Source organism: Nerophis ophidion, linkage group LG04, assembly GCF_033978795.1.
Source record: "Nerophis ophidion isolate RoL-2023_Sa linkage group LG04, RoL_Noph_v1.0, whole genome shotgun sequence".
Classification (NCBI taxonomy): Eukaryota; Metazoa; Chordata; class Actinopteri; order Syngnathiformes; family Syngnathidae; genus Nerophis; species Nerophis ophidion.
This window is the reverse complement of record NC_084614.1, coordinates 44,689,557-44,704,030: the sequence shown is the minus strand read 5'-3', so window position 1 is coordinate 44,704,030 and position 14,474 is coordinate 44,689,557. Positions and strand designations below refer to the sequence as shown.

The 14,474-nt window shown below is 39.3% G+C and overlaps 1 protein-coding gene across 3 annotated transcripts in view; it reads right to left on the bottom strand.

The window, feature by feature from the left end:
* Positions 1–9,573, bottom strand: part of map6a (microtubule-associated protein 6a) — a 54,404-nt gene extending 44,831 nt beyond the window's left edge. For 2 of the 3 annotated variants that reach the window (XM_061898151.1, XM_061898152.1), the window contains exon 1: positions 8,632–9,573. In XM_061898151.1, coding sequence (XP_061754135.1) covers positions 8,632–9,278 — 647 coding nt within the window. In that variant the 5' untranslated portion in view covers positions 9,279–9,573. The remainder of the gene's footprint in view (positions 1–8,631) is intronic. The other variant, XR_009806498.1, reaches the window with a different exon arrangement.
* Positions 9,574–14,474: the final 4,901 nt, after the last annotated feature.

The window sequence follows — 14,474 nt, the reverse complement described above, 5'->3', positions numbered from 1 at the left end:
CTTGGCTCCTCCATTGGCTTCTCTGAGAGACACTGGCGTTCACCGCAGCCATCCGACTTTCAGGTATGACTTTACAATCTCACTAAAACACTATTAAAACAATAAGCAGATAAGGGATCTTCCAGAATTATCCTAGTAAATGTGTCTAATTACATCTGAAACGGTCCCACTGCTGCCGCCTGGAGCTATCGCTTTTTCTTTTTTTTTTTGTGCTTCATTCTAACTTTTCTCATCCACAAATCTTTCATGCTCGCTCAAATTAATGGGGAAATCGTCGCTTTCTCGGTCCGAATAGCTCTTGCTGCTGGAGGCTCACATTATAAACAATGTGAGGATGTGAGGAGCCCTCACACCGGTGAGATCACACGCACATCGTCTGCTACTTCCAGTAAAGGCAAGGCTTTTTTATTAGCGACCAAACGTTGCGAACTTTATTGTCGATGTTCTCTACTAAATCATTTCAACAAAAATATGGCAATATCGCGAAATGATCAAGTATGACACATAGAATGGAGCTGCTATCCCCATTTAAATAAGAAAATCTCTTTTCAGTAGGCCTTTAAAGGTGGTTCTTTGGTCAAAATGTTGCATAGATGACGTTTTACAGATGTTTTACAGATTTTCAAGCTGCTTTCTGACAGTCGCTTCCGCCGTTTTGTGGGTGGTTTTATTTATGTGCTCACCTTTGACAGCGTCTTCTCCCTGTCATCTTTGTCGTAGCGGTGTAGTATGCAAGGACGGCAGTGGAAGAAGTATCAGAAGATGGAGCTAACTGTTTTAATAACATTCAGACTTTACTTCAATCATTAACGGAGCAGGATCTCCTTATCCGGAAACAACAACACAGGAAATGTGTCCCGTGAAAAAACAACCGACCGGAACTCTAATAACTAAAGTTCCTTGGGTGAATAATTTAAACTCACTATACCAGTATGTTTTAACACTTTCATGGCGAGTTTACTGACAGATATACGTAAGAAAGAACTTTACATTACTTTATATTAGAAATAGCAACAATGGAGATTGAATGTCACATAACAAGAAGATAAAGGAAAAAGAACATGCTTATTGGTTCGCGGATGCGCGCAATATTTCAGGACTTCTACAGATCTAAATTGTAGATCAGCAGGTACCAGAAGGTAAAAAAAAGTTGCTTTTGCATAATGTTGCGAAACAAAACGCCAGATATGTTTTATCTCATACACACACCATACAGTAATAATACTAGTATGTTTAATGCACCAACAATTATTCAAGCGGTGCGGCTTCATAGCTTACCAAATTCACATTAAAACATTTTGATATATCTTTGAGCGCAGTGTGTAATGTTCTATATTTTCAATGGAGCATTTAAAATGTTAGTGGTGTTTACTTGAGACATATTGCCATCATAGTGCAGTCTAAACATATCTCTTATGTTTGACTGCCATCTACTGGTCACACTAATCATTAAACCATGTACCAAATAAAATAGCTTTAAGGTGAGTAACCTCAACCAAACGTATTCCGCACCGTGGAGTTTTGAGAGAAAAAAAAAAGATTTTAAGTGCGCCTTATAGTCCGAAAAATACGGTAGTTATTTCAAATGGCAACTTTTTTGTTGTAAGAAACACCGAAAATAAATCAAGAAAATGAATTGTTTTAGTCAGTTTTTTGGTTTTTTTGCAAATGTATTTGAAAACTAAAAAAAATACACCTGCATTTTGTTGACAGCATTTGTTCAATACTTTGTTGATGCACTTTCTGCAGCAATTACAGCCTCAAGTCTTTCTGAATACAATGCCACAAGCTTGGCCCACCTATTTATGGGCAGTTAAAACCCTACTACAGTAGCTTCATAGACTATAAACTATATGCAGACACTATCTATCGAGAGGCTACAGATACAGCTCTTTAATAAATTGACAAGCAGCAGGGCCAAAGCAGCAGATGACCATTGAGGTCATACTCAATGCCAAGAATAGCTGAGGTTAGCAATGTCAGTGAATTTTGTCCCTGGAAATAAATCTATCATGTATTTACCGTTAAATTGGAATTCATTCAGTCAAAAGAACACCATGCTTGCGTTGACTTATGCAAATTCTAATTAATACAGAAATAGTTATTTGACCATATGGTACCTAGTTTGAAACTGAATGAAAGCAGAGATTATCTTGTATAATTGCTTTTACAAGTACTTTCACAAGTAAAACAGTTGTAGTTTCATCACATGTGTGATTTGTGCCCACCAACCACACTATTAACCCACAGTCGACCTGTTTTAAGGCTCCACTTGCAGAACAAAACAGATGGAAGCGTGTTATGCCATGTGGAGGGGCAGAACCCTGGGCTGCGCCCTGCTGACTGCTTCACAGCACACACACACACACACACACACACATACTCACGCACACACACACAAACACATTTACCAGCTCCAATACAAGAAAAACGATCACAGTCTCACGACTATATATGCTACGTGAGCACAGCCTGTAGTTTCAATGTGTACAATTGAATATCTTAGTTGCTCAGACAGTAATGTGTTTATGTCAGGAGTGTCCAAACTTTTTCCACTGAGGGCCGCATACGGAAAAATTAAATCAGGCGGGGGACATTTTGATATTTTTCATTTTCAAACCATAACAAAATATATGCATTTTTAAAATGTATTTTACCTTTAGGGGTCTCGGGGACCGTGAAGGGTCTAAGTTAATAAAATGTTAAAAATAAGTCTAATTTTTATTATTATTTTTTATCTAACGCTTACATAAATCTTTATATTAACTTAAAAAAAAACAACAACTTTGTTTTTCATAGTAAAACTGAAGTATGCAGTATTTAGTCATTAGAGCCCTAAAAGATCAATAATGCAGGACACCATTGATTTTAATTATTTCATACGTTTGAGTCATCACAGTGAAAAGATAAATAAAATACCACTAAGTATATTTGGAATCCAAAAGGTGCTCCACTCAGAAAGTGATACATTTTTATTGGGATTTTTTTTTAACTTTCAACACTTAAGTTACAAGATCCACTTCAGATAATTCTGTCAATTTTACGTTTAAACTATTATTTTGTTTGTTTTATGCTCGTTTATCAAAGAAAACTTTGTTTATATATGGCAACTGCACAATATATGCAATATTTACCACATAAAACATTTTAAAGTGAAATATTTGAACTAATTGGAGCTTTGAAAATAATTTATTTTAACATGGATTTTTTTTGTCATTATTGTTTGTTTTGAGCAATGGCAAAAAAATTTAAAATAAATAATTGATTAATTGAAACTTGTAATTAGTAGATTGCACAGTACAGTACATATTTTGTACAACTGACCACTAAATGGTAACACCCCAATAAGTGTGTCAACTTGTTTAAGTCAGGGTCCACGTTAATCAATTCATGGTAAAGATGTTTTTTACATGGTAAAATAAAGACAAAAGAAAAAAAAACAGCATGCATGGCAGCTTTGTGTCAACATTGCAACTTTTTCTTGTAAGATTTCACCTCATTCCAATATTTTTAATGTTCTTTTTTATTTTTGCAATAGCATTTCCAGAATGTGTGGCGGGCCGGCAAACAATTAGCCGCAAATTGCCCCTGGGCTGCACTTTGGACACCCCTGGTTTATGTAGTGTCCTAAAGTGGAAAGACGTTAATGTGTCGGTCAGTGAGTTTATCAAAGTTATGTTATCAATCACGGTTTCTCTATCGTTCTATTTCCATCCATCCATCCATTCATTTTCTAACGCTTGTCCCTTTCAAAACGGCGATATTAACCTAACCGTCAGAAGTTTTTTCCGTGGTTGTAAATATAACTATTAATCCTTACATCTATATCAGGGGTTGCAAATGTACGGCCCAAGGGCCGGATCAGGCCTGCGAACAAGTTTTATCCGGCCCGCGGGATGAATTTGCTAAGTATAAAAATTAAACTGAAATTTTTAAATGAAAGAAGCAGCTTTTCTAAACGTGTCCACTGGATGTCGCAATAGCAAGTCTTTGTATTTTTGTAGATGATACTACATATGTACAAAATAAACCACATGATGTTAGTACATCAGTTGAGGAAAATGATGAAAAACATAAATAATAAACTGTAATTAGATTTTGATCTATTTTATTAATCTTGATAGATTGAAGATTGACACTAATGAGTTGACTAATGAACATTATCACATAATTTATTCAGAAAATATAAATAACGACAAATAAAGATAAAATACGATTAACCTCAACATGTAAGTGTAAAAAAAAAAACAACAACAGTATGATTTGTACATTTTCAGAATGTACTTGTTCAATAGCTAAACATGCTTCACTACACACTGTGGCTCAACGGCATCAAAATGTAAACAAACGCCATTGGTGGATCTTACACCAAACATCCACTGTAAAGATACCAAGTACAGAAGCGTGCCTAGTCAATACTACTATGATTACGTCAATACTTTTGGCATCACAAAATCTTCTTTCACTGGTTTAAATGTAACTTAGATATTGGGTGTCACTATGTAAAGCGCTTTGAGTCACTTGAGAAAAGCGCTATATAAATATAATTCACTTCACTTCACTTCTTTCGGTTTTGTTTCTTTTATATTTCTTTTATATTATGAGGACTTTGAATATGATCAATGTATGATCCTGTAATGAATCGGTATCGGATTGATACCCACATTTATGGTATCATCCAAATTTAATAAAAAGCATCCAAACAACAGAAGAATAAGTGATATTACATTTTAACAGAAGTGTAGGTAGAACATGTTAAAAGAGAAAGTAAGCACGTATCAACAGTAAATGAACAAGTAGATTAATAATTCATTTTCTACCACTTGTCCTTAATAATGTTGACAAAATAATAGAATAATAAAAGACACTATATGTTACTGCATATGTCAGCAGCTAAATTAGGAACCTTTGTTTGCTTACTTACTAATAAAAGACGAGTTGTCTTGTCCATCCATCCATCCATTGTTCAACCACTTATTCCCTTTGGGGTCTTGTACGTTCACTATTTTATTTAAGGACAAACTTGCAATAAGAAAAATATGTTTAATGTCCCTTAAGATTTTTTTATTAAAATAAAGCCAATAATGCCATTTTTGTGGTCCCCTTTATTTATAAATGTACCGAAAAGTATGGAAATACATTTGGGTAGCGGTACCGGTACTAAAATATTGGTATCAGGACAACACTATTACAAATTGAAAATTGTGATGATAAACCGTTATGGTGATATAGATTTTAGGCCATATCACCCACCGCTAATATCTAAGATTAGCGAGCCAAATGGCGCTCATTAGCTAACCACACACCAAGCCAATGAATGTGTTACCTACTTTTACGTCATTACGTACTGTAGCCATAAAAATGTGAGCGGCATCTAGGCATAACAGCCCTTTCAAACGCCATTGGTGGATCTACACCTAACATCCACTGTAATAATACTAGATGAAGTAGCGTATTTAGTTGTTACTACTATGATTATGTCGATACTTTTTGGCATCACAGCTTCTTCAGTTTTTTTCAAATTTATATTATGTTTATGAACCCAGGAAATATGTCCCTGGAACCCATGAGGACTTTGAATATGACCAATGTATAATCCTGTAATGACTTGGTATCGGATTGATACCCACATTTGTGGTATCATCCAAAACTAATGTAAAGCATCCAAACAACAGAAGAATAAGTCATTATTACATTTTAACAGAAGTTGTAGATAGAATAGTCTGAGTTAAAAGAGAAAGTAAGCAGATATGAACAAGTACATTAATAATTCATTTAATATCATCTACCACTTGTCCTTAATAATGTTGACAGGATAAGAGAATAATAAATGACACAATATGTTAATGCATGGGCTTCATGGTGGTGAGGGGTTACTGCGTCTGCCTCACAATACGAAGGTCCTGAGTAGTCTGGGGTTCAATCCCGGGCTTGGGATCTTTCTGTGTGGAGTTTGCATGTTCTTCCCGTGAATGCGTACTGCGGCTTCCTCCCACCTCCAAAGACATGCACCTGGGGATAGGTTGATTGGCAACACTAAATTGGCCCTAGTGTGTGAATGTGAGTGTGAATGTTGTCTGTCTATTTGTGTCAGCCCTGCGATGAGGTGGCGACTTGTCCAGGGTGTACACCGCCTTCCGCCCGATTGTAACTGAGATAGGCACCAGCGCCCCCCGTGACCCCAAAGGGAATAAGCAGTAGAAATGGATGAATGGATGGATGTTACTGCCTATAACAGCAGCTAAATGAGACGGCGTGGCGAAGTTGGTAGAGTGGCTGTGCCAGCAATCTGAGGGTTACTAGTTCAATCCCCACCTTCTACCATCCTAGTCACGTCCGTTGTGTCCTTGGGAAAGACACTTCACCCTTGCTCCTGATGGGTCCTAGTGAGCGCCTTGCATAGCAGCTCCCGCCGTCAGTGTGTGAATGTGTCTGTGAATGGGCGAACGTGGAAATACTGTCAAAGCGCTTTGGGCTCCTTAAAAAGGGGTAGAAAAGCACTATACAAGTACAACCAATTTAGCTTTGTTTGCTAACTTACTAATAAAAGACAAGTTGTCTTGTATGTTCACTATTTTATTTAAAGGCCTACTGAAACCCACTATTACCCAGCACGCAGTCTGATAGTTTATATATCAATGATGAAATATTAACATTGCAACGCATGCCAATACGGCCTTTTTATTTAACTAAATTGCAATTATAAATCTCCCGGGAGTTTTTTCTTGAAAACCTCGTGTAATGATGACGTGTACGCTTGACGTCACGGGTTGTTAGGAAATATGAGCGCTGCACACACACAGCTAAAGGTCGTCTGCTTTAACCGAATAATAAAACAGTATTTTGGAGATCTGTGTTGCTGAATCTTTTGCAATTTGTTCAATTAATATTGGAGGAGTCAAAGTAGAAAGATGGAGTTGGGAAGCTTTAGCCTTTAGCCACACAAACACACGATGATTCCTTGTTTAAAATTTGCGGAGGTGAAGCTTTACAATGGATCACAGCGGACATGGATCCCAACCGAATGTCAACCAGCAGGTTTCGGTGAGAAAATTGTGGTTAAAAGTCGCTTCTTACCGGATATCAGCTGAGATTGTGCCGTCCATACAGCTGCCGTCGACTTCCCTGAGACACTGCGTGTCAAGACACCCCTGGACGTACACCTCCGACTATCAGGTACTGTTAAACTCACTAAAACGCTAGCAACACAATAGAAAGATAAGGGATTTCTAAGAATTATCCTAGTTAATGTGTCTAAAAACATCAGAATCCGTCCCAATGCATCCATCCATCCATCCATCCATTTCCTACCGCTTATTCCCTTTCGGGGTCGCGGGGGGTGCTGGCGCCTATCTCAGCTACAATCGGGCGGAAGGCGGGGTACACCCTGGACAAGTCGCCACCTCATCACAGGGCCAACACAGATAGACAGACAACATTCACACTCACATTCACACACTAGGGCCAATTTAGTGTTGTCAATCAACCTATCCCCAGGTGCATGTCTTTGGAAGTGGGAGGAAGCCGGAGTACCCGGAGGGAACCCACGCATTCACGGGGAGAACATGCAAACTCCACACAGAAAGATCCCGAGCCTGGATTTGAACCCAGGACTGCAGGAACTTCGTATTGTGAGGCAGACGCACTAACCCCTCTGCCACCGTGAAGCCAATGCAATCGCGTTTTTTTTTAACTCGTTTTTTATTTATTTATTTTTTTTCTAGTCCGTCGCTATCAATATCCTCAAACATGAATCTTTCATCCTTGCTCAAATGAATGGGGAACTTGTCGTTTTACTCGGTCCAAATAGCTGGTTTTGTTGGAGGCTCCCATTAAAATCAATGTGAATATTTGAAGAGCTGTCACGCCAAATTTCTTCCCCCCTACAAAAACCTTCCCCCCCATTTACTTCCGGGGTCATGATTAATACAGACGTTTTGTTAACGCTATATTGTTACAAAAATTAAAAAAACAATTTAAAAACACAAGCTATGGGATGACGCATTTACTTCCGGGGTCACGTTTCCTTTTATGTCATCCCATAGCTTGTGTTTGTAAATTGTTTTTTAATTTTTTTATAATATAGCGTTAACAAAACGTCTGTATTTTTATAATATAGCGTTATATTTTTTTATAATATAGCGTTAACAAAACGTCTGTATTAATCATGACCCTGGAAGTAAATGGGGGGTGGGGGGTTTGTAGGGAGAAGAAATTTGGCGTGACAGAGCCATCAACATGTGACGTCTTCGTCTGCTATTTCCGGTAGAGGCAGAGCTTTTCTCTTAGCACCGAAAGTTGCGAACTTTATCGTGGATGTTCTCTACTAAATCCTATCAGCAAAAATATGGCAATATCGCGAAATGATCAAGTATGACACATAGAATGGACCTGCTATCCCCGTTTAAATAAGAAAATCTCATTTCAGTATGCCTTTAAGGACAAACTTGCAATAAGAAAAATATGTTTAATGTACCCTAAAATATGTTGTTAAAATAAAGCCAATAATGCCATTTGTTGCGGTGCCCTTTATTTAGAAAAGTACCGAAAAGTATGGAAATACATTTTGGTACCGGTACCAAAATATTGGCTTCGGGACAACACTAGTCGAGACTAGAGATTTGTACTCACTTGTAAGAGCTTCCTGATGTGATGTCCTCTTTAATTTGTCTATTTACGGCATCCACCGCCCTGCCTCGTCCTTCCACCTTCACTTTCTTCTCTCCTTCCGCTTTCCTGCCCGACCTCTGGTTCCTCTCCTGGCCCTGAAGGAGTTCCTTCTCCGGGACTCTGTCAGCGACGACGCTCTTCTCCAAGCCAATGTCCGCCTGTCTTCCGCCCGGCGTCCGCTGGTCCGCAGCGGGTTTTGGTATCCACGGGTGGTCGTGCCTTTTGGGGATGGGCCAGGCCTTGTAGTCTTTCTGGTACTGGGTCTCGCTGTTGAACGGGATTTCCGGTCCGTGGTATTCGTTCTTGGGCTTGCAGCTCGGCTCCGGTCGAACATTCCAATGTTTGAAGTCCTCGCGCATGACCGAGCTGCACACGCGCTCCTCCGAGACGCACCTGCGGGGCGCGCGCGAACCGGCGCGGCGTTGTCCGCGCGCAGGCTGCGTTTCTATGGCGACGCAGGCCTTGGAGGGAGGCTGCAGCGGAACCGGATGCATCTCCGAGGGGTCCGTGTACTTGCTCAGCACCAACGGGACCGCAATGTCCGCCTTGTCCAGCTGGTTCCAGAAGCGCGACATGCAGCACGCCCTGCTGATGCACGGCCACGCCATGTTGCTTTCACCGCAATCGATACAAAATGTATATATATTTATATATATATATATATATATTTTTTTTTTTTTTTTACGGGAACACGACGTGTTCGGTGCCCAATGTCGTTTCGATTCAAATCAACGGCAAATCAAACGCTGGTTTAAAATGCACATTTTCGACGATTGCACCGTTAAAAACTAACCGGAATTGTGTGTTTGCTGCTCGCTTGTCGTCCGTCGTCCTCCGGTCAAAACAACACAACACTGCAACGAGAAAGAACCCCGCCTGCTCAGCATCCCGGCTGCTTCTCGGTTAAACAACACGCCAAGTTAGAGACATTCACGATCTATTTCCTGTTTTTAGCAGACAAGCACACCAGCTCAAAGCCATTTGTCAAAGAATGATGGAGCTATTTACCGTTTATTGAAACATAATTGTATTATTAAGAACTACTTCATGAATAGCAACTCTCATTTGACGCTCCCAAACGCCGTTTTATTTTGAAAAACGACAGTATTTCCGGTTTGAAGCTGCTAGGATAATGAACACTTGGAGGGTGATAAATAAAATGCCCTTTGCGAGCGATGGGATTTTGGGCTATGGATCGGCCGATCAAATTGTGTTGATTATTTATTTTTGCTTCCATTGATTTAATAAAAATAATAATACGATTTTATCAAATGTATTAACATTAAAACAGATTGCATCGAAAATTAATTGTAAAATACAAAAATGAAGGCCCATCTTTTTTTTAATTTGTTTTTAAGTTCTGTATCTGGTTGTGTAAGTTTTAAGTATATCCATCTATATTCAGTTAAACAACACAACATTTCACAACAAAATATAAATGGAAAAGCTGCAAAAGGCAGCACTATTTGTTATCCTTTAATGAAACTTGGCATTCGGAAACATAACACGTTAGATTCAAATCCATGCCAAATCAATCGTGGCTTAAAAATTATGTGTTTGCTGCTAGGTCATCATCCGCCTGTTACAGCGAGGTTCGTTCCCCCGGGCTGCAAACGGATCGCTCCGGACAGGACTTGCAGGTAGGAACATGATTTATTTCTCGAAAATCAAAGGAGGTACAAAAAACAGGAAACAAGACAACGGAAAAATGTCCAGACCGCACTGGAAACTAAGGCTACCACTTAGCATAAAATAGAGACAACCAATACTCACGTAACTTGTTGCATAAGCAAACAAAGAAGCCAGGACAAGTGTGGCGAAAGAGGAGAATTAATAGTTCTCTGATCAATGGTCGACAACAGGTGAGTGTGCCGACCACTAACCAAAGGCAGGTGAACCCAATTAATCCCCATGGAAACTAAAACCAAGCCAGAAATGCATAAACAGGAACTAAGGCAGTCAAAAACTAACAGAAAATGACAAAACATGATCCGGGCCACGGATCATGACACCGTCGTCCCATGGTCAAAACAACACAACACTGCAACAGAACGCCGCCCGCTCAGCATCCCGGCTGTTACTCAGTCTACCAACACGTCAAGCTAGAGACATTCACAATCTATTTCCTGTTTTCAGCAGATAAGCACGCCAACTCAAAGTCATTTGTCAAAGAATGATGGAGCTCTTTACCATCTATTGAAACCTAATTGTATTATTAAGAACGACTTCATAAACCGCAACTCCCAATTTGAGGATCCCGAACATCATTTTATTTTGAAAACCACACTATTCCCAGTATGAAGGTGACAGGAAGGATGCTGAACACATAAAAAGTCACATTTACGAACGATGGGATTTTGGGCTGATTTAAAAGGAACCGGTTCTTTTGGGTCAGCTCCCTAAAAGGAGCCAACCAAATTGTTTTGATTATTTATTTTGCTTACATTGATGTAATAACAAAATACGTACGAATAAAATGTAATTTTGTCAAATGCGTTCACATTGAAACAGATTGCATCAAAAATGATTTGTAAAATACAAAAATTAAGGCCCGTCTTTATCTTTTTTTTAAAATCCAATCCATCCATTTTCTACCGCTTGTCCCTTTCTGGGTCGTGCGGTTTGCTGGAGCCTATCTCAGCTGCATTCGGGCGGTAGGTGGGGTACACCATGGCCAAGTCGCCACCTCATCGCAGGGTGATAGACAGACAACATTCACACTCACATTAACACCTGTTTTTTAAAGTTATAAGTACATTTCCGAGTATTTACAGTTTAACAACACAACATCCATCCATCCATTTTCTACCTCTTGTCCCTTTTGGGGTCGTGGGGGGTGCTGAAGCCTGTCTCAGCTGCATTCAGTAGGAAAGTGGCGTGCACCCTGGACAAGTCGCTACCTCATCACAGGCTCACTACGAAATAGAAATGGAAATGTTGCAAAAAGCCGCAAACCTCGGCGTTAGTTTCTTGCCACTTATTTTCCCCACCTTTCCAGTGTGTCGTCTCTAATTATGTAGCAACCTTCACTCTCACCCTTAGCCCTTCAGTTTGTGCTTTATGTCAAAACAGGAGTGCCTTTTTACTTTTAAGGATGTACTGCAACACCACAACTCAAAGATCATCTATATAATAGAGCGCTCTGCAGTTTTTAATAAACCACTGATGGTGCAGCTGGGATGTGCTCCCCTACACCCCTGCAACCCCCGAAAGGAACAGGCGGTAGAAAATGGATGGATGAATACTGCAAAAACGCTGGCTAAAGACAAAGCCAAAATGACAGCTGCGCACTAATGTTTTTGGGGACTTACTGCAAAAGCGCAAGTCAAAGATCCTCTCTATATGTCAACACACGAGTGCTTTGCTTCTTTCTAAGGACTTTGAGCAACAACATTAATCAGAGATCATCTCGATGTCAAGAGTGATCCGCTGTTTTTGAGGCCCTTCTTTTGTTTTAAAAGACGTTTGTTCAATTCAAAGAGTGAGATCGTTTATGAAAGACTCATTACCATTGAACAACAGAAATACACTTTTCCCCGCATATGTACAGTATATATGTTTTCTTTATTTTCATGACTATTTACATTGTAGATTTTCACTGAAGGCATCAAAACTATGAATGAACACGTGGAGTTATGTACTTAACATAAATAGATGAAATAACTGAAAACATGTTTTATATTTTAGGCATCCACCCATTTTCTTCAATATAGCCACCCTTTGCTCCGATTACTGCTTCTGCACATTCTTGGTATTCTTTTGATGAGCTTCAAGCACACCTGTTAAGTGAAAACCCATTCAGGTGACTACCTCTTGAAGTTCATCGAGAGAATGCTAAGAGTGTGCAAAAAAAGTAATCAGAGCAAAGGGGGGTTATTTTGAAGAAACTAGAATAACAGTGTGTGAATGTGAGTGTGAATGTTGTCTGTCTATCTGTGTTGGCCCTGCGATGAGGTGGCGACTTGTCCAGGGTGTACGCCGCCTTCTGACCGAATGCAGTTGAGATAGGCTCCAGCGCCCCCCGCGACCCCGAAAGAGACAAGCTGTAGAAAATGGATGGATGGATAGAATGCAAAACATGTTTTCAGGTATTTCACCTTTTTTTATTAAGCACATAACTCCACATGTTCATTCATAGTTTTTATGCCTTCAGTGACAATCTACCATGTAAATAGTCATGGAAATTATGAAAACACATTGAATGAGAAGGTGTGTCCAAACCTTTAGCCTGTACTGTATGTACATCGTTGTGTTATGTTATGCAACGTGATCGAATAAATTAGTACTATCACATATGTAAGTTGTATAATTTCATCTCAGGTTGTTATTAAGCTAAATAAATGCCTACTAGGACATACATGCCAACCTTGAGACCTCCGATTTCGGGAGGTGGGGGGGCGTGGTCGGGGGTGGGGCGGAGGCGTGGTTGGGGGCGTGGTTGGGGGCGGGGGTAGTGGTTAAGAGAGAAGGAGTATAATTCACCAACTCGAGTATTTCATATATATTTCATTCATATATATATATATATATATATATATATATATATATATATATATATATATATATATATATATATGAAATACTTGACTTTCAGTGAATTCTAGCTATATATATTTATTTTATTTAATATAAATAAAATAAATAGTTGAATTGCTGATGGCTCCTATCAAATACACAGTAATAAAAACACAGTTGTTCTACTAACTATACTGTGCTTGCTGGTTACAAAAAAAAAAAAAAACACTTACCTTTCACTATTTGAGTAATCTTTGTTCTGCCATTTGCGTATTGTCTAGCGATCTCCGTATCCGGGAACATATCCTTCACGGATTTTTTGTAGACATCCGCAAATGAGAACGGGATGTTGCTTCTAGCTATCAGCATAGCCATCTTTGTCTCAGCATAAGTTACACCATCGGGTCTCCATTTTGCGAGGTGGCCCATAATACTGGGTTGTGAACGATGCTGCGCTGCGGACGCTTTGTGGTTCACTGACCTTTCATGACTGAGTATATCCGTTCTTCCGCCGTGTTCAATGGAGAAGTCTGTTCTACAAAATTTACAGGCAACATACCCCTTCCCCTTCGAACTCTCCTAATAAACTGAAATTCTGGTTTCCAATGGTTCTGGAACTTGCAAGCGTATTTCTTCATTTTGCTCGTCGACGGTGTAATATATTGGGTTGGAGTCAATAACCAGGTGACGTGATGAAGTTACGTCTCTTTACTGTGGGCTTCAGAACAGACTCTCTAATGCATATGTTCCTTGACCTCACTTAAATGTAGAATATATGTAGACTGCATTTATATTATTCATATATTATACATTATATATATTATATTATTTATTATTATAATTTTTTTATTGGGAGCGAACTGTGGTGCTTAATTTCCTCCAGGGATCAATAAAGTACATTCTATTCTATTCTATGTACAATAGATGGCAGTATTGTCCTGTTTAAGAGGGTCACAACATTGCTGAGTCAGCTGAGTCAGGTTCTCATGGAGCTGGAGGGGGCGTGGCCTCCAGCTCCGCCTGAATTTTGGGAGATTTTCGGGGGGAAAATTGTCCCGGGAGGTTTTTGGGAGAGGCGCTGAATTTCATGAGTCTCCCGGTAAATCCAGGAGGGTTGGCAAGTATGTACTAGGATACAGTATTATGTAGTATGCCTGTTACCATTTGCTTGTTGTAACTCTAAATCTGATAATACAGATCACTGATTTAAAAGTAACAGAAATTAGGTCTTAGCATAGAAGTAGCAAATATGGTAATATTGCTACATAACAATATGCTCACAGCTATGT